At 56.5% G+C, this 17,470-nt stretch overlaps 1 protein-coding gene across 1 annotated transcript; it reads right to left on the bottom strand.

The window, feature by feature from the left end:
* Positions 1 to 688: 688 nt before the first annotated feature.
* On the bottom strand, positions 689 to 9,868 carry LOC118926575 (uncharacterized). The gene is made up of 5 exons (XM_057499416.1): positions 9,857 to 9,868; positions 8,800 to 8,994; positions 6,708 to 6,953; positions 5,723 to 5,822; positions 689 to 1,390 (listed from the first exon to the last, which is right to left on the bottom strand). The coding sequence occupies exons 1-5, from the start codon at positions 9,866 to 9,868 to the stop codon at positions 1,161 to 1,163; spliced, it is 783 nt and encodes a 260-aa protein (XP_057355399.1). The 3' UTR covers positions 689 to 1,160.
* Between the last annotated feature and the right edge of the window lie 7,602 nt (positions 9,869 to 17,470).

The following is a 17,470-nucleotide window of genomic DNA, read 5'->3' as shown; positions in this document are numbered from 1 at the left end:
ACTCATACACCAGGCCCAGGTGGAAGAAGAAATACAGAGAAGAGGGGCTGCTCCCGCCAGGGGCCAGCAGCGGGGTGGAATCCTGTTCCAGGAGCCTGCACTTTGGGTCCCAAGGGCCTGGCCCCGGGAGAACATTCCCAGCGTGTGCTGTGCTTCCTGTGGCCCCCTCGCCACCCCGTGGAGGCATCCCCAAAGGAGCGGGAACAGCTTGCTACAGCCCTCCAGGAAGGTACAGCCCCAGCACACCGCGTTCCAGAGGCCAGCCAGGGCGTGTTCGGGCTCGGTCCAGTGGGCCACGTGTGCACACCTGCTCCAAGGCCCGGTGGCTTGGCAGGTCACTGCCAGGGGCAGCCACAGGCAGCCCAGCAGGACATTCAGCCCACAGATGGCCTGGGATAACAGGAACTCATAGGAGAGAGTGCCCCCCCTCCCCAAGCCCTGCAGAAGGCCCGGGAGACCCCGACGCCCCACCCATCAGGACAGAGGAGAGGCGGGGGGGCAGTGGCAGAAGCTGGTCGGAAAGCTGCTCAGCTGGGGCGATCGAAGGCAGGCACTGCCCCATACCCACGGCGTTTCAGACCTTGCAGCACCCGCCACTCTGACCTGATGAGGAGCAAGAAGAACGATAGGGGGAGAAGGGAGTCACCCAGAGGCCATGAGAATGACCGGGCAGGGAGTATAGCCGGATCCCTGTGCCCTGCCACCCTGTGGACCATCCTGCCCCTCTCAGACCCTGGGGAGTGCTTCCAGGCAACAGAGAGCGGCCAGAACTCCCCGGCTGCATTTGGGGCTCTCTCTAATGGTGCAGCCTGGAATGCCCATGAGGGTCAGGCCACGTGGGAAACGCACGGTACCACGCATCGTGCCTAAAGGGTCCCGTGGCCGTTACAGCAAGAGCCAGCACACCCTGTCCCAACCCCCAGATGTGAGAGCAGCTGGGGAGCAGCAGGGGCACTTGGTTTGCTTCTTAGGGGCAATATGCCCAGTTTAACCACCAGTAAGGGCATCCAGGGGCTGAGTGTCACAGCCACCTCATGAAGTGTGTCTGCACCTTCCAGCCTCGTCCTCCCCACCAGCTCCAGCTCCAGGCCTAGCCTGCTTTTAACACGGCAGTGAAGAGTGTCAGCTAAAGGTCTGGCTGGCATCACACCGTGCTGGGTTCAAGCCCTCACCGAGATGAAAACTGCCTGACTGGGTGACCTTGAGCAAATCGCTTGCCTTCTCTGAGCTTCCGTTTCCTTTTTGTAATGGGGAAGACGATGTCCACTTCCAACAGCTGTCATAAGAGTCCATGTCCGTGCCAAGAAAAAGGCTCTGGCCTGATTCCTTCCAGAAGTTTCCAGTGTTTCTGTGGCCACGGGGCTCCTGCGAGATGCCTCCAGTTTTCTTACTGTTCAGGGAAGCATGGGCTGCACTTGCATTAGGGAGGGTTTATTTTATGTTTAAAGAAGTCGAGGCCACTTTGTAATCAGAGCCCTCGTGGTTGGAGCCCAGATCCTAGGAAGGGGTATTAATCAAGGCGCCGTAAGGACATGCAAATCAGAGAAAAGCTCAAGTGATTAGGATGTGATGGGGCCCAGGGGCTGGCCTTTATCCCCATCTGAGAAAGAACAGAGGCCTGGATGGGGGTGGCAGCCAAGCAACCTCCACAAGGGCCAGGGACAGTGGGCTGTGAGCTGGTGGAGGCAGAGCAGGAGGCCACAGGAGAGACAGCCACACAAAGGGGGCCGACGGGCCTTAATGGCAGTGCTGATGTACCCTGCAGGCTTCCCCTGGCAGCACCCGACGCCTGGCCTGGATGGGCCCCTCTTCCTAATGACCAGAGGATGGCACTTAGCTAGAGAAGGGCCTGCGGCAGGGCATATGGTGTTGGCAATCTGGCAGCATCTATATTGTGATAGATGTTCCCACTCGGGGTGGACCTAGAGGTTCCACATCTACACCTGGCCTGAGGAAATAGGCTGGTGTGTGCACAAGGATGCCATCTTGGGGATGTTCACATTAATGAAAATCTGGAATCAAACAGTGTTCTAGAAGGGCTGGTTACAGGGCATGCTTTCCATGGACATCCCATTCCCCTGAAAAACGATGCCTTAGATGTGGGAAGATGGCCACAACTTACTGCTCAGAGATGGGGGAGATGCAGGTTGCAAAACCCTGGGTAGTGAAGCCCAACTTCGGGGAAAAAAAAATGATCTAGAAAAATCTGGAAGGAAGGGTAGTCACAGAAACAGCAACAGTTCCTATAGGGTGGGGGAGCCGTTTCAGGCCATTGTTACTTTCTTCTTTTCTCTGTTTTGATGATGGTGAGCATACATGACTGTTCAAAATGAATTAAACTACTTTCTCTTAAGAAAACTGCTCTGTTGCTTGGGCTGACATCTCCCCCCAATCTCTTTACTATGAAATAAAATATCCCAGGGGACCATGACAGCGACACCCACCCAGCCCCCAGGGGGGTCGGATCAGGAAGCCCCTCTTCCAGCACTCAAGAAACAGGCAGACCAGGGACTGGGGTCATTGTCAAACCCTCATCTTCTTTGGATGATTCAGAAAAAAGTGGAATATACAAATACAGAATTGTTACTTTGTGCTCCTGAAATTAATATAACGTATGTCAAAAATGGCGTGCATGGCGATTATCCTTAGAGGGTATGGGTATGGGTCTTAACTGAGTCCAAACCCTTCTCTGAGCGCCCATGGGTCACAGGTGTTCAGGGACTCAGGCTGTCCCTTTCAGAAGAGTAATAGGGTACATACAGTGTCTATCAGGTAACCCCTGAGCAGGCCCTGGGCAGCCCCACAATCAAACACCTTAGTATCTCTGCAATGAAATGTACAAATGTTCCCATCAAGGAGAATAAATAAAATTATAAATGGCTTCCTGTCCACTGAGGTCAGATTTTGCCTCCAAATGAATTTGCCACCATCTTACAAAAGCACCTTGGGTTTTAGGCTTTCTGTTAATTTCAGAATTCCAGTTAAGGACTGGGGCCAGTTGAGGATCAGGGCTGCTTGGTTTGGCTGTCTTCCTGCTTGGTGCCCCAGGACAGGGCTGGTTTCATGATAGAGCAATCTACCCAATGGCTCAGGGCCCCCGCTTGCTTTAATATTCTGTGGTCGCCATCTCCAAATTCTTAGTACAAGAGGCCCCTACTTTTTCTTGTGCTCAGGACCCTGAAAATCACATGGCCAATCCTGTCAGCAGCCAGAAAGTGGCCTGGCACAAGACAGTCGCTCAGTAAGTGCTGGTTGAATGAATGAATGAATGAAATGTCAGCCCTGACCGGCCCATTTTTCCATCAGTGTGGGCCAACCCTAATTGGGGTCCTGAGTGGCCCACTCACTGGAGAGCTGGGCGTCCATGCAGATTCTCAGGCCATCCAGACCCTCATCCAGAAACTCAGGGGGAGAATTTGAGTTTCTAATTCCCACCCTGAGTGATTCAGAACCACATGGCATTGAGAACCAATCACTGGCTTGCTTTGTGGGCAGTCTTGCTCCCCCTCCCTCCTTCTCTAGCTGTGTGATCTTGGGCAGGTTGCCAAACTTCTCTGAACTTCCTAAAATGGGCAAAGGGTTAACTCCCACCCTTAAGTCCTACCAGGCCAGTTGTCTAGGAATGAGCCTCTTCCTGTCAATTATCCAGGAGCTCCCCGGGGACAGGCAGTCTGTCTGCTGAGTCTGTCTTGTCCTCTGTACATCCCCAGCACCCAGCCTGGGAGTTTGGCCTGTGGAGGGCTCAGGAAATATGTCTGTTGCTTGCAGATGGGAAAAAAGGATGATCCCTGGCCTCACAGGGCCACATGAGGTGGGTGAGGGCAGGCAGAGAGCTTCGTCAGCAGACGCTGGGCACACAGCAGGTGCCACATAAATGGACTGCCTTTCTTGGTCCCTCCTACCCTCCTCCTCCTGGGCCCTGGCAGCAGGTGAGCCCTCCTGGAGGTGGAGGCCTGCAGGCTGGAGGCGGCAGCAGGAAGGGAGGAAGGCAGGGGCCGGAGGATGGAGTCCAGGCACGTCCTGATACCAATTAAGGCAGTTCTGACGCAGGGGGGCCTCAGTCGGCATTTATCAGCCTGCCAGGGAGGGGCTGGCAAGCTGTCCTTCGGCTGACGGATTAGACAGCGGACAATTAGGTTGCAGGCGGGTGCTCGCTCCCTCTCCCTCTCTCTCTCCCTCTGTCTCTCTCTCACACACACACACACACACATGCATGCACACACACATCCCTTTCTCCATCAGTGTGCAAGGCCCAGAGACAGAACCCAGCTGGGTCCCTGCCCACCCCCAGTTGTAGGGACAAAACAGACACAGAGCCCTCCCCCCAGGAGCTAAGGAGTGCCCCTTGCCAAGGCTAACCAGCGACCCCCACCCTACACGCACAAGGACCGTGGCTGAAGCCCCCACCATCACTTCCAACGGGTCCAGGAGTGGCAGAATTCTGCAGAACCCAGCCCATAGGGGATGACAGAAACGATGGCACTTTTTAAAGCTGAGTGGGTGGCGAGACTGAGCCACCTGAAGGGCCCCTTGCTTCCCGAGAAATAGCTTCCCCTTCCCTCCTTGCAGCCTTTGACCCATTCCTTTTTCTGGGTCCCCAGAGAAGGAATGTGTAAGCAAGGAAGAGGACATTGAAGGACTTTGCAAACGCGGAGGAAAAATCCTCAAGATTCTAGAATGCTTTGGGGATGAGTCAGGAATGCAAGGAGGGAAGGGTGAGCTGAAGTGCTGTCGGAAAGGGCCCGGGGCAGCTCTTGCCCATGGCTACAGGCCACGTCTCCGTCCTGGTGTAAAGGTGCCCTCGACCTCTCCCGGGGTCTTGGACGCTTCCCACTAGGGTGTCTCAGGCCCCTGACCCTCGACAAGCTCTAAGCAAGCTCATCCTTGTCCCTGGGCTCTCCATGCCTGCCAAGGGTGCTACTGTGACCCCAGGGCCCAGTCCAGAAGCCTGGGCTGGGCCTCATCTCCCCACCTGCCTACTGCATGGGCTTCATTCCGCGTCCGCCCTCTGTGATGACCTTGTTTATGTATTTGGTCACTTTGCTGATGTTTGCTTCCTCCAGCTCGTGCTGGGATGTAATTCCAGGCAGTGGGGGCAGAGACCAGCTCTCTTGTTGACCTCTGTCAGCGCCCATCACCTGGCAGGGACTCTGGGCGTCCCTGGAGAGAGTGAGGACCTGAGGCCCACCCCCAAGAGCCCCACCCGGGGATCTGCGGGTTCCTGAGCCACACGGGCTTCACCCTCCATTGCATGCAATGTCCCGGGATGACCACACCTCCCTCCAGCCAGCAGCGCCCACTCCCACGTCCAGCCTTGGCTCGAATGTCACTTGTTCCTGAAGGCTGTTGACTCCAGTGGATCAACATTCCCCCCGGGCTGATTCCAATCCCAGATGTCCATGAGCCAAGGTGGCCCGCTCACTTGCCTGCTTCTCCCCCCAACATTGAGGGGTTCCTGGAGGCTGTCATTCACAGTGCCCAACACACAGTAGGTGCTCAATAAATGCCTTCCTCTTCCTGGTCTCCCCTCTGCCTGGAGCTCTGAGAGTCCAGGAACCAGGGGGGACATGACCTGGGACTAGGCTGAGTGACACAGACAGCAAGTGCTCTGGGCACCCCCATCACTGGGGCCTCTGCCCAGGAAAGGCGGCAAAGGCTTCTGGGATGACTGGGCTTTGAAGGCCAAGAGGATAGGTTAGGGAGGAAAAGGAGAGAATATCACCTTTACTAATGAAAAATCGCTTGCTGGACACTGGGCTGGGCGCTTCACACAGGTCTGCTTGTCTGTCCTTCTTGCCCCCTTCTGGATGAGCGGTTCTGTCCTTCAGGAGAAGGGGGAGGTGGGCAAAGAGACCTGAGCCGTTTGCCCAGAACCAGTCAGCTACCCGCGGCAGAGGCAAAGGGCCAGTGAGAGCAGTGAGTGCCTGCGGAGGCTGGGAACTCACCCCACCCCAGAAGTCAGCTGCGAAAGCCTGAAGGGCGGTGGCTCCGTCACCAGCCCCCTCCGCCTCAGTGTCCTTGCCTATAAAGTGGGGACATAATGGCACCTACTTCATACTTATGGTAGATATCTCCAAAGTGCTTAGAGTAGCGCCTGACACAGAGAAAGCATCGTGTGAATGGTTTTAAATAAATAAACAGGGATGTGGTGTCTGAGTCCAGAGGGGCTGAGAAGCCCTGGGATGCCTCTGGACGTAGAGGCCGGTAGGAGGCATGGGGGTGGGCGTACTGGGGGTGGAGTGAGGGCCATGGCTTCACCTTCCCCAGCCCGGGGCTGCGGCAGGTCCTTGGAGACCCCTGGACGGCCCAATGAGGCCGGCAGACCCCTCCCTGCTCCTTGGAGGCTGAGCTGAGGGAGGTTGCCCGGCACAGCCCCTCCTGCACCCAGGCGAGGGGAAGGAATCTGCCTCCTTTTCCCCTTCGCCCAAATGGGCTGTGTGTGCACGCTGGCTGCTGGGTCAGACCCCAAGGACATGAGACGGCCAGAGATGGTCCCCTGGGGGTGAGTCAGATGCTCAGGGCCAGGGCGGGGAGGGGCGGCACGTCCGCCATCAGGACCCACCACAACTAAAGTGTGAAATCACGAGGACGCTCAGAGGCCAAGCCGCGTAGCAGTTTCTAACTAGGTATCACCAGACGGTTGTTTTCAGCCCCGACTCCATCACCCGCTCGCTCACTCCTTCGGCAAACATACAGTAGGCACCTACCAACTGCCTGGTTCCGGGGTAGCTAGCTGAGCGCGGACCTGGCACCTGTCCTGGGGGAGCCAGCAGTCCAGGCGGCACACTGAACAGGCTGTCGTTGCCATGAGGACACTGAAGTGCAGAGAAGCTTCGGCTGCCACAGAGGCGGCAGGGCCAAGGTCGGGCCGGCCTCCCCAGGGCGCCGAGAGGGGCTGTTGGGGAGGCTGGGACAACACCCGGTAGCTGGTCACCACACGTGTGTAGGTGATTCTGTCGGACCAAAGAAAAGGAACTTGGGCCTTTAAGAAATCTCTGCTGATTTGCTGTTAGTTCCTCAAATGCGGAGGCGGCAATGTAAGGCCAGGAGGCATAATCATACCCCGGCCTATACCCAGGACCCCAACAGACCAAGGTCAAAGGCAGAAATCGAGGCTGTCGGAGCCCCAGCAGGCTGTGGCCCAGCCTCCTGGTCCTGGGCATCTCCCCCAGCTAAAGCCCTCTCCTCGCACAGCCATGTGACTTTGCCCACAGGCGGGCAGCCCCTCTCTATCCCTCTCACTCCCTAAAGGCAGGACTTGCAGCCAGGAAGGCCAGAGTTCTGCAGTGCCCAGAAGTCCTCTCTTGGACTGTGGGTGTCACTCTTGCTTGATCACCACTGCCCCCCGCCGCACACCCCACCAACCCCAAATACAGAGCCTCCACAAAACCCCTTATTAAGAAATTGGTCAATTTCCTGCTAATTAAAATAAATACTATGCCACATTAAAGGCCAATTAATTTTCAGAGCTGCCAGGGAAACATCTCTGGGAATATGTGCACCCCATGCCACCCCCACCTCCTCAGGGAAGGGCAGTCAAGCAGCGCCAGCACCAGCGAGGGGGAGCTGCGGTCCTGGCCTCCAGCGTGGGTGGGGAGGCAGGGATGACCAGTGTGGACAGGGCTGGCAGGAGGGGCTGCCAGGCAGGGCTTCCCAGCCCAGAGGGACCCTGCTCGGTCAGCCAGGAGCCCCAGGCCCCTTTCTGCCTCAGGTAATGGAGGCCAGATCTCACAGGCCCACCCCACAACCAAAGGTCAGCACTTTCTCCATAACAGGTATCCTTAGCTTGTAAAAGGATGGGTCCTTGATTTGTGAGTGCCAAGCCCTGCACCCCTAAATAATTTCATTGAGCCCCACAACAGCCCTGGGAGGGAAGCACCACTGCCTCTGTTTCGCAGATGAGCAAGCCAAGGCCCGGAACCGTCAAGCCCCTCCCTGAGGCCATCGCTCCTAGTGCAAAGCAGGACGTATGCCTGGTCCCCCTTGACTGTTCGCAGATAAACCTTCAGCAGTTCCTTTTACAACATTGAGGACTTTTCCATAACATCAAAAAGGCAGGGAAATTGCCGTGTTTGCATAAAAATAAATTCAGCCTTTGCATTTGTTCAAGATGAGGTTTAACCTGCTCCCTAATCATAAGAAAGCTCCTGTTTCCTGAGTTTGGTACCTGCCAGGAGGCCTGCTACGCCCTGTACAGTTGTTGTCTCACTGCATCCTCACTAGTGCACAAGGCTCAGAAAGGTTAGGTAACATGCCTAAGGTCACACAGTCTTCCCATGTCTCAGCCACGACAATCTGCTATCTTTAAAGTCCAAGTTTTTTCATTTCCTCAAGGTCAAAGCCAAGGTCTGTGGGTCTTCTCTCCTGGCAGGGCAGCAAGCTACAGAAAAGAACACTGGGTTTACCATGTGACCTCAGACATGTCCCCTTTCCCTCCCTGGGCCTCAGCTTTCTCATCAGGCAAATGGGAGGGCTGTGAACTCAATAGTCTGCTGGACTCCGTTAACTTCAGCATCCCGCGGGGGCCCTTGGTCTGAGGCAGGTGGCTGGGAGCAGAGCACCCAGCCAGACGGTAGCAACAGGCGTCCCTCAGGCAGGACACGGAGACCTGGTTGCCTTGCAGTGAGTGGCAGGAGGCCTAGCAGTGGGAGGAGTGGGGACAAGGACCCAGCCAGGGCTGGCCATGGAGCACCTGCTCCGGGATGCCCCGCGCCGCAGAGACCTCCCAGGGCAGTGGGTGGGGCACCCTCTCTGACCCCAGAAGCTCCTGTAGCACATGGGAAACTGCTGCCCACCTACCCCTGCTCTCCATTTCTCCCCCAGTCTGGAGATCAGTGCTCTGCCCAGGTCAGGCCCGGAGAAGAAGGCGTGGAAGTATGCAGGGGAGGAGCTAGAAGGGGTGCAGGGGGTGGGAGGATGGATTGTGGGCGGCCCCTCTGGCCCTCCGTAGGGCCCCCAAGACTCCACCTCATGCCAGGCTCTGACTTGGAGTCCCTAGCATTTCACAGAAGCCTCTCCCGTAGGAATCATCAGAGAGGCGCGGAGGCATCCTGTTTCTCCTTGGCAGGGATGGAGAACAAGCACAGGAGCAGGGAGGGGTCTGTCTGCCAAGCCTGCTCACTGCCTGGGGACGGACTGCTCCAACCGTCCACCCCACTCTGAGGTGCGCGTACTGTGTGTGTGACAGGCACGGCACTGGGCACCGAGAGCAAGAAAAAGGATCAGCCAAAGCATTTGTGCCTGAGATGTTGAGCTGACATCAGAGAATCAAACGGGAGGTACACATAGATGCCACACCAGGTTAACTGCCCCTTGGCCATGTGTGCACAGAGCTCAGGATGCATAGAGGACGTCGAGCAGCTTGCCAGGAGGGTGGTTCCCAGAGTGGTTGACAAAGGACTGGGGTACAATTGTAGCATGGAGAGGAAAGGGCATTCCTGGGAAGGTACACGGCATGAGCAAAGGCCCAGTGGTATAAAAGAACATGGTGTGCTGGGGAACGGTCAACAGCTTGGTGTAGTTGGGAGTGCAGTCACGGGTGCAGCTGATGAGCCCTGAAAGGCAGGCTAGGGTTCAAGTGGTCAGGCCTTCTGCAGCATGCACTGCCACATCTCAGAATTAATAATAGTAATAACAACAGCTACCCAGGTACCATACAGTCATGTGTCCAGCACCATGCTAAGCCCATCTCAGGATGGAGGCTCACTGAATGTCCAACAGTCCCCAGATAATGAGTACAATTATCATCCCACTGACAGATGAGTAAACAGACCCAGAGCAGTTAGGTAAGTTGCTGGTGGTCACACAGCTGACAGGAGTGGCTGGGTGGGACTTGGACTCAGGCTCCTAACTTCACCTCGCAGTGCATGCTGCCTCTAAGGAGCCTGGCCTGTGCCTTAAGGGTAACTGGGGGTCACAAGGGACTTTTAATGGGGGTGGGAGTCAGGCTCGTGGAGCCATGACAGGTGTGTTTCCAGGGTCCACGGGTTGCTCCAGGCCTCCCAGGGACCAGCTCTTATCTCCCTTCTGCTCTTTGCTGAGCCCTGAGGTCTGGCCCAAGTCCCTGTCCCAGCCCCCTGTCCCTGGATTCCAGCCCGTGGGCTGGGGGCCATTGCTGCCAGGGCCTCCTCAGAGCCCAGACCCCTACTGGTCAGGGGTCTCAGCCCCTCTGACCCTTCCTGGGGACCCTGCATTGCCACTCTTTCCCCTCTTCCCCTCCTTGCTCAGGGAGAGCATTTAGGGGGGGGCACCCCACTTCCTCCTCAGCCTCCAGCTGCCCCCTGAGGGCCAGTGTCTTGGACACTGCTAGGGTATTGAGGGTCTCTCTCTACATCTTCTCTTCATGGGCTCCTTCACCACCTCAGCATAACAGGCGTCACAAGACAGCAGATTTCCTCTTCTGCAACACCTCATTGCATATGTGGAGAAACCAAGGCCCAGCCGGGAACCCAATTTTCCTGTGCTCTTGACACAGCTCCGGGTCCTGGTCTTCCACTCCACCACATGTTTACTGACCACGGTGTGTTTTCACATGGGGCATCTCACATTTCATCCTCACTTCAGACCAAAACAGGGCGGGAGTAAAACAGGAGTCTGGGCGGTCCCGCTCTAGCTCCTCCTACCTCTGAAAATGCAGAGTTCCATGTCAGCATCTGTACCTCCCAAAGAGGTAAAAGTGGCAGGCAGTAGGTCGATGACTTGCCCAAGGCCATGTAGCAGGCCAGCCACCGTTGTAAGGGTCTCTTGTGTAAGGCCCTTCCTGTTTTCCAGCGTTAAGGCCAGCAAAAGTACTGGCTAATTATGTTTGTGCTCATGGCAGACATTACTAATTGATCACAGAACTCTTTCCCTCTAAGCCCAGAGGCAGCCTGACTCCTCAACAAAGGCTTCTCAATGCATCCTTTACCAACTGTGGAGTTGGAAATCAAGGTGACACCTGTTCATCACCCTCCCCAGACTGTAGGTTCTAGTCTGGTCTTGTACCTGCCCCAGCACCTGGCCCAGGGCCCAGCACAGTAATAAACATTTGTTGAGCGAGCATGTAAACAAATAGTGAGTGAGTGTGTAAACAAATGGTGACTGTTGAATGAATGGCACCTCCCAAAGCCAGTCACTCTAGACCAGTTTCCTTTGTAGTAACAAGACAACAGTAATAGCGACATCCCCAAAAGCTGAGGTTTCCTCAGTCCCCTAAAGCATGTCAGCTGCGTGCTGGGCCACTCTGGAAGGTAATCTCCCCAGGGCCACACATCCCATGACAGAGCCAGGACCCCACCCAGCCTCCTGCCTCCTGGACCTTGCTCTGCCCCTGACCCATCTCAGCTTGTCATTTACTGTCTGGGTCAGAGTGGACCTGGGCCTCAATCTGGGGACTTTGAGGGCACCAAGGGCAGATCATGGCACTGGGGGGAAGTGGTTAATGATCTTCCTTCCTCACCCAGCCTGGAATTTTAGAATTGCAGAATAGGGAAAAGCCCAGTGCACCCTCTTTGTACAGATCAGGACAATAGCCCCGAGGGGGGTGACCTGCCCGAGGTCACTCAGAGAGCCTGAGATGGGTCTGCAGAGCCATTTCAGAGCTCCCAGATGGCCTCTCTTCCCCTGGCATCCTGTGCAGGCATTTTTTAGAATGGGGTGGGGGGTGCCGTGAAGGGAAGGACCCTGAGGGTTTGGCTTAAGATGTGTGCCAATAAACACTGGATGAATGGATGGAGGAAAGAAGGAAGGAAGGGAGCGGGAGGGAAGGAGGAAGTGAGTGAGTGACTGAGTAGATGGATGGATAGATGGGCAGACTGAGGATGGAGAAAAGGATGGAAGGAGGAAGGATCAGCAATATATGGATAGATGGATGGAGTGAGTGATGGGTGACTGTCCCCTGCACCAGGCCACATCTGGAGACTCCAGGAGTGGAGGCTGAGAGGATTAACTCTGAGACATGAGCAAGCAGATCACCCTCCGTCTCCTCCCCTGTCCTCAGAGTTTTCATTAGGACGCATCTGCTGCACCTGCCCCGGGAAGATTCAGACGCCTCTGCTGGCTTTATTAAGGCCCTATTAACACAGTGGTTTTCAGACCTGTGTTATAGCAGCTCTGGACAGGGCTAACGATGCTGTCACTGCAGACCTGGGCAGAGAGCCCCAGAGGGGCTCCAGTGGAGGCAGGGAGGCCCAGGAACCTAGGGTTACAGTGAGGGCTTTGGAGCCGCACAAGTCTGCCTGGTTTCATCTCAGTTCTCTGCTAATTGGCTGTGTGGCCTTGGGCAACTCACTTCCCCAGTCTGAGTTGCAGCTTCCTCGCTTATAAAACGGGCTAATAAATGCTTGTTTGGAGATTCATTGAGCTAATACATCACTCAGCATGGATATATATATAGATATATATATAGGCATTTGCTATAATCAGTAACACCCTAAGGACCCTCTGGGAGCTAGGCAGACCTGAGCACCCATACCCATCAGCCACCTGATCCTCCTGGGACAGGCAGGTGCTGGGACCATCCCTAATTTATGGATGAGGAAACTGAGAATAACAGGGAGATTAAATGCTTGGCCAAAGCCACAGAGCCAGAGAAGTGACAGGGCGAGGATTCAAATGTAGGCAGTGGATGCCACAACTGGGCCATTTCCTGCCTGGCTACTGAGCCGGAACAGAGCCTGGTATGGATGAGCAGGGCTGGAGGGGCGCCTCCCCCACCTAAAGGTGCCCGTCCCATGCCTCGAGGTGACAAGACAGTGGAGCCAGGGGACCTGGGACAATAACAGAGATTTATGACTTCCAGAGAGATTAACTGCACCATCTGGATGCCACACATCCACCTGGGTGCATTAGGGACCCCGACCCTTTGGTATAGATGGACAAGGGACGGACAAGGGGGGTGGGAGAACTGTTGTGGACTGCCAGACTGACCACAGGGGCTGTGTGGGGCCCACCTGGCTCTCCTTGAGCCCCCAACATACAGCTGAGGGGCTCTCGTACAGAGAGAGCTGGAATCCCGCCAGTCTCAGAAGAGTCCAGGATGGATGAACCCAACGGTGCAAATGCAGAGGGAGGGCTGTGCATGTGACAGAAAATGAGCAACATGACGCTTGCTCTCAGAGTCGCATGACGGTCCAGGGTCTGACCACCTCGCGAGCCATGCCATCTCTTAGCCGTGTGATCCCAGCAAGTGACTTCACCTCTCTGAGGCTCTGTCCTCTCACCTGTGAAACTGGGATTGTCTTGGTACTTACTTCGGTTGTACTTACCAGGGTTGTTTTGAAGACTAAATAAGATAAACCAGTGTAAGACCTCCGTGTAGTGCCCAGCACAGAGAAATTCACCATCAGTGGTTGTTGTGGTTATCACCCCATTTACTGGAGGGGAAGACTGAGGCCCAAAGCAGATAAGCGACTTGCCTCAGGTTGTACAGTGGGTTGGTGGCAGAGCCTGTGACAAAGGTGGACTGGGCCTTGGCATACAGCCCAGCCCAGAGTCTCAGGGCCCCAAAGGAACAACCCTGGGTCACACCAGGGACAACAGTAAACCTCTTCCAGCTCCAATAATCGCTGCCATGTTCTGAGTACCTACTCTGTGCCAGGCTCTGCTACAAGCTGTTACCCATCACTTCATGGAACCATCACAGCTTGGGAGGTGGCACTGCGCTGTCCCCATTGCCCAGGTGCCCAAGCTGCAGTGGGGCCGAGCTGTCTGGTGCCTAAGCTGTGGTCCTCAGCACACACGCTACCACCCTCCGGACAGAGGCAGGGCCTTCTCATTACTGTAACAGCTGCTCCCAGCTCCCTTCTTCCTGTGTCCTTATTTCCCCCTAAAAGAAGAAGAGGGGCAAATATGATACTAAGTGGACTAATGTGGACCTGAAGTCTTCTGGACCACAGACAAGCTTCCCCTTCAGGGCTGGGGACCCTCCCCAACAAACTGAAAGGCCCAGGGAGGAGGGCGGAGGGAACGCCACCCAGGGCCCCTCCCTCTCTCCCTAATCCAGAACCCTGCAGCCTCCGCCTGCCCACTGGGGAGGAGGCTGGTGCGGGCGCGGAACAGGAGGCTTGAGGCAGGAGGCCCCCTTCCTGGCACACTCACTCCCTGTATTTCCATCTGATCAGCCCAGACACTGGAAGTGTATCCTCTCCTTACAAAAAACAAAAATATTATCATTTCCATTATAGAAAACCCCCGAGACCTGGGCTTCTCTCTTGGCCACTGTGGCCAAGACAGGGGCTGGGGAAATGCCAGCTGTCCTGCCCAGGGGAGATGGTCCTGATGTCCATGGGCCTGCGCCCTCTCTGGGCCATACTGGGGAGCAGCCCAGAGAGCCTGGGGCCCACTGACACCCCACTGCGTGCCGGGTGCAGCGCCAGATGGGGAGTCTCTGGCTCACAGCCCCCGCCCCAGCCCTGCGGGCCCTGCGACCTGTGCTCCTGGGACCTCCTGGCCTGTCCATCTGAGATGACCCTTCCCCCAGCAGAAGCCACAGAAATGATCGTGTGTCCCTGACACACACACACACACACACACACACACACACACACACACACACACACACACACACACACACACACACACACACACACACACACACACACACACACACACACACACAGAGTCTCAGACATGCAATGCTCCAACAAGCTGTTGGAGAGTGTTTTGTTTATGAAACATTTAGATTTCCCTCAACCTTTTTTTTCTTTTGGAGGCGGGGGTGGGGTGGGGTGGGGGGTGGTCTGTTTCATAGTTTTCTGGTGAACGGGGTTTGCAGACGGAGCCCAGAGGGCGGGCGGCATTTCATTTCTCCCTCTGCTTTCTGCCGGTTAGAACCTGGGTAAGAGGGTAGGAGAATAGGATCAGGAAACAGGAAGGGGGGAACATCCCGGCCTCGTCTGGGACAAGCCCCGGCCCCACAACCGGGAAGTCAGGCGACAGGGCTTCTGGTGGCCAAGGTCAGCCCTGGGCCTGGTTAGGACGCCCCAGGCCGGGCCACCGCGAAGGCAGGGCCGGGCGCCCGCGTCCCCAGGGCGTCGCGGACGCGGCCCAGCGCTCGGAAAACCTCAGGGACCCCCGGCTGATGTGTCCCTGCCCCTCGGCTGCCCGCCTAGCGCCTGGAAACCAGCTAATCCGCCAGGAACAGAGGCGGGGCTGCTTTCTAAAGGCAAACAACAGTCTTGCTTTTTTTCTTTTCCTATTTCGGCTGGCGACCGGGCTGGTTTAGGGTCCGGGTGGCACAGCCAAGACGCCCGCGCGGGGTAGGCCAAGGGCGCATGCGCGGGCCGGGGCGCAGGAGCCCGCGGCCGCCCGCGCAGCCTCGCTCGGGCCGGTCTCCGTGGCAACGGGCTCGCGGGGGGGAGGGGCCGGGCGGCGTGGGCTGCCGCGGCTGCTATTTCTGCTGCTTCCTGTTCCTCGCGGCCACGTCGCCATGGCAACGGTGTTACTCACCGCGGCCGCTTCCCGGCTCGGTTGGCGCGCGTGACCCCGGCCGCCCGCGCCCCCTCGTCTCTCACTTGCTGGGCTACCGCTCTTCCCCCCGGCGTCCTCCTCCTCGGCACCCCGGACCCGTCCGCGCGTCCCCGGCGCCCCATCCTTCCCGCCTCCCCTCCCGGCTGTGCCGGGCCCGCGGCCCGGGAGGGAGCGAGATTGATGGGGGACGCTTATTAAAAAAACGTTGTAACCATTTCCGTTTTTATTACGTTGACAAGGGAGCGTTATTTACTGTTATTGTTTGCCGAGCGGGCCGCGCCAGAGCGCTGCCTGCCTCCCGGGAGCTCACCTTTCGGGCGGTCCCGGGGTGGTGGCGGGTGGCCGCGGGAGGCAGGGGCTGAGCACCTGGGGTCCTCTCTCAGCGCCCCGCCCCAGCCAGGCGGGCGACCCCCTTGGAGGGGCGTGTTTGCGCGGGCAGAGACTGCAGAGGCCCTGTTGACTGGTGTTGAAGGAGAAAGGCAACAAAAAATAAAAAAGGAACAGATGACTTCATTCTCGGGAAGGCTTCGTCCTACGTGGACCAATTTCCTGGGGACTGTGGTGGAACGGCCCCGCTGCCATTGGAAGCACTTAAAATGAAACCAGATAAAGACCAGAAAATTCTCAGCCTTGCCTGAGACAAGCAAGGGCAGGTTGGCGGCTGTAAGCCCTGGTTGTGCAGGGACGAGGGTGGAATTCTTCCACCTCCGCTGGGGCTTGGCCTCCAACGAACCTCCCCGCTCAGGCTCCTGCACCCTGAGAGGGGAGCAGCCGCCCTAGGGTGTCACAGCCAGTTTGTACTCTTAACATCTGCAGGGACAAAACCAGCAGAGGCTGGTGAGCGAGAGCCAGTGGCTGGAGTAGGAAGGAGCCTTGGAAAAGGGTGCGGCTTAGCTGGAGCCCCAGCAAGGGGAGGTGAACTCAGCAGGTCTGAGCCCTCGCCGGCTGGGCTCCTGCTTACCCCGCCGGAGCCCTTTACTTGGGTGTTTGGGGGACGTTTGTCCACAGGGATCAAGTGAGCCTGGAGGATGCCCGGACCCCCCAAGCCCCTGCTGGGATGTTAATCTCATCCTGCTAATTAAAGTTTGCAATTCTGTCTCTAACTCAGCTCCCCACTCTGGAACATTATTAGCTCAAATGCAAACAATTGCTGCTCTGGACAGAGAAGCCAGAGGAAAAAGTCCTCTAGAGTTCACACTATAAAAAGGCTTTTGAAAAGATGTTTATACTTATAAACAAATGAGTCCTAATGAACAGACCAGGTTTTGGAAATTGAACTTTCAGAGCCCACCTCAGCCTGCTTGTGCTTTTTACCCCCTTCCAAGGCATGAAGCTTGGGGTTTGGTCACTGCAGCCTCTCCCTGTCTCTTGGCGGTACATGATCAGTGAGGGTTTTTCTGGGCCCAGGATGGCTTTTCCAGACTCTCTGGAGTCTGGTATGATGGTCTAGTTCCCGGCTAAGGTCGATGCGTCTGGAGCATCACAACAAGATAAAGTTATCTTAAGCTCTGTTCCCAGCACCCACCAACTCTCAGCTGTGAAGGCATCCCAGAAGGCATGAATCAAAAGTCTTGGGCTCCAAGAAAAAGAGCACCCCCTTCCGTCCTTCCCCACTCTTTTGCTGCCAGCTCTGTGTGACATGGGAAGGCGGAGAGAAAGGTGCGGGAACCAGCAAGAACCTCCACTCCTGCCGTCCACACTCGCTCCAAGGGCTGGCCTTCCTAGCAAACCTCATCCCTGGTAGCCCTTCAGCTGATGTGAGAGTCGTGCCCCTGAGCTGCGTTTGAGTAGGACCGAGATGCCAGATGGCACCCAGCCTCACAGAATTCCAGAGCTGCAAGGACCTTGGAGAGCATCCAGACCAATCCCTCCTGCTTCCCTATTTTGCACATGTGCAAACTGACTTCCAGAGTAGGGAAGAGATGAGGTCTGGCACGGGTTAGTGGCAGGACCTCGACCAGCACCCAGCACCTGTCCTCCTATGCAGGTGCTCAGTGCCCCACTCTGCTTCTTCTGTTGGATT

The sequence above is a fragment of the Manis pentadactyla genome, chromosome 3, assembly GCF_030020395.1.
Source record: "Manis pentadactyla isolate mManPen7 chromosome 3, mManPen7.hap1, whole genome shotgun sequence".
In the NCBI taxonomy this organism is placed as follows: Eukaryota; Metazoa; Chordata; class Mammalia; order Pholidota; family Manidae; genus Manis; species Manis pentadactyla.
The sequence above is the reverse complement of the archived record's forward strand: the minus strand, read 5'-3'. Positions and strand labels throughout refer to the sequence as shown.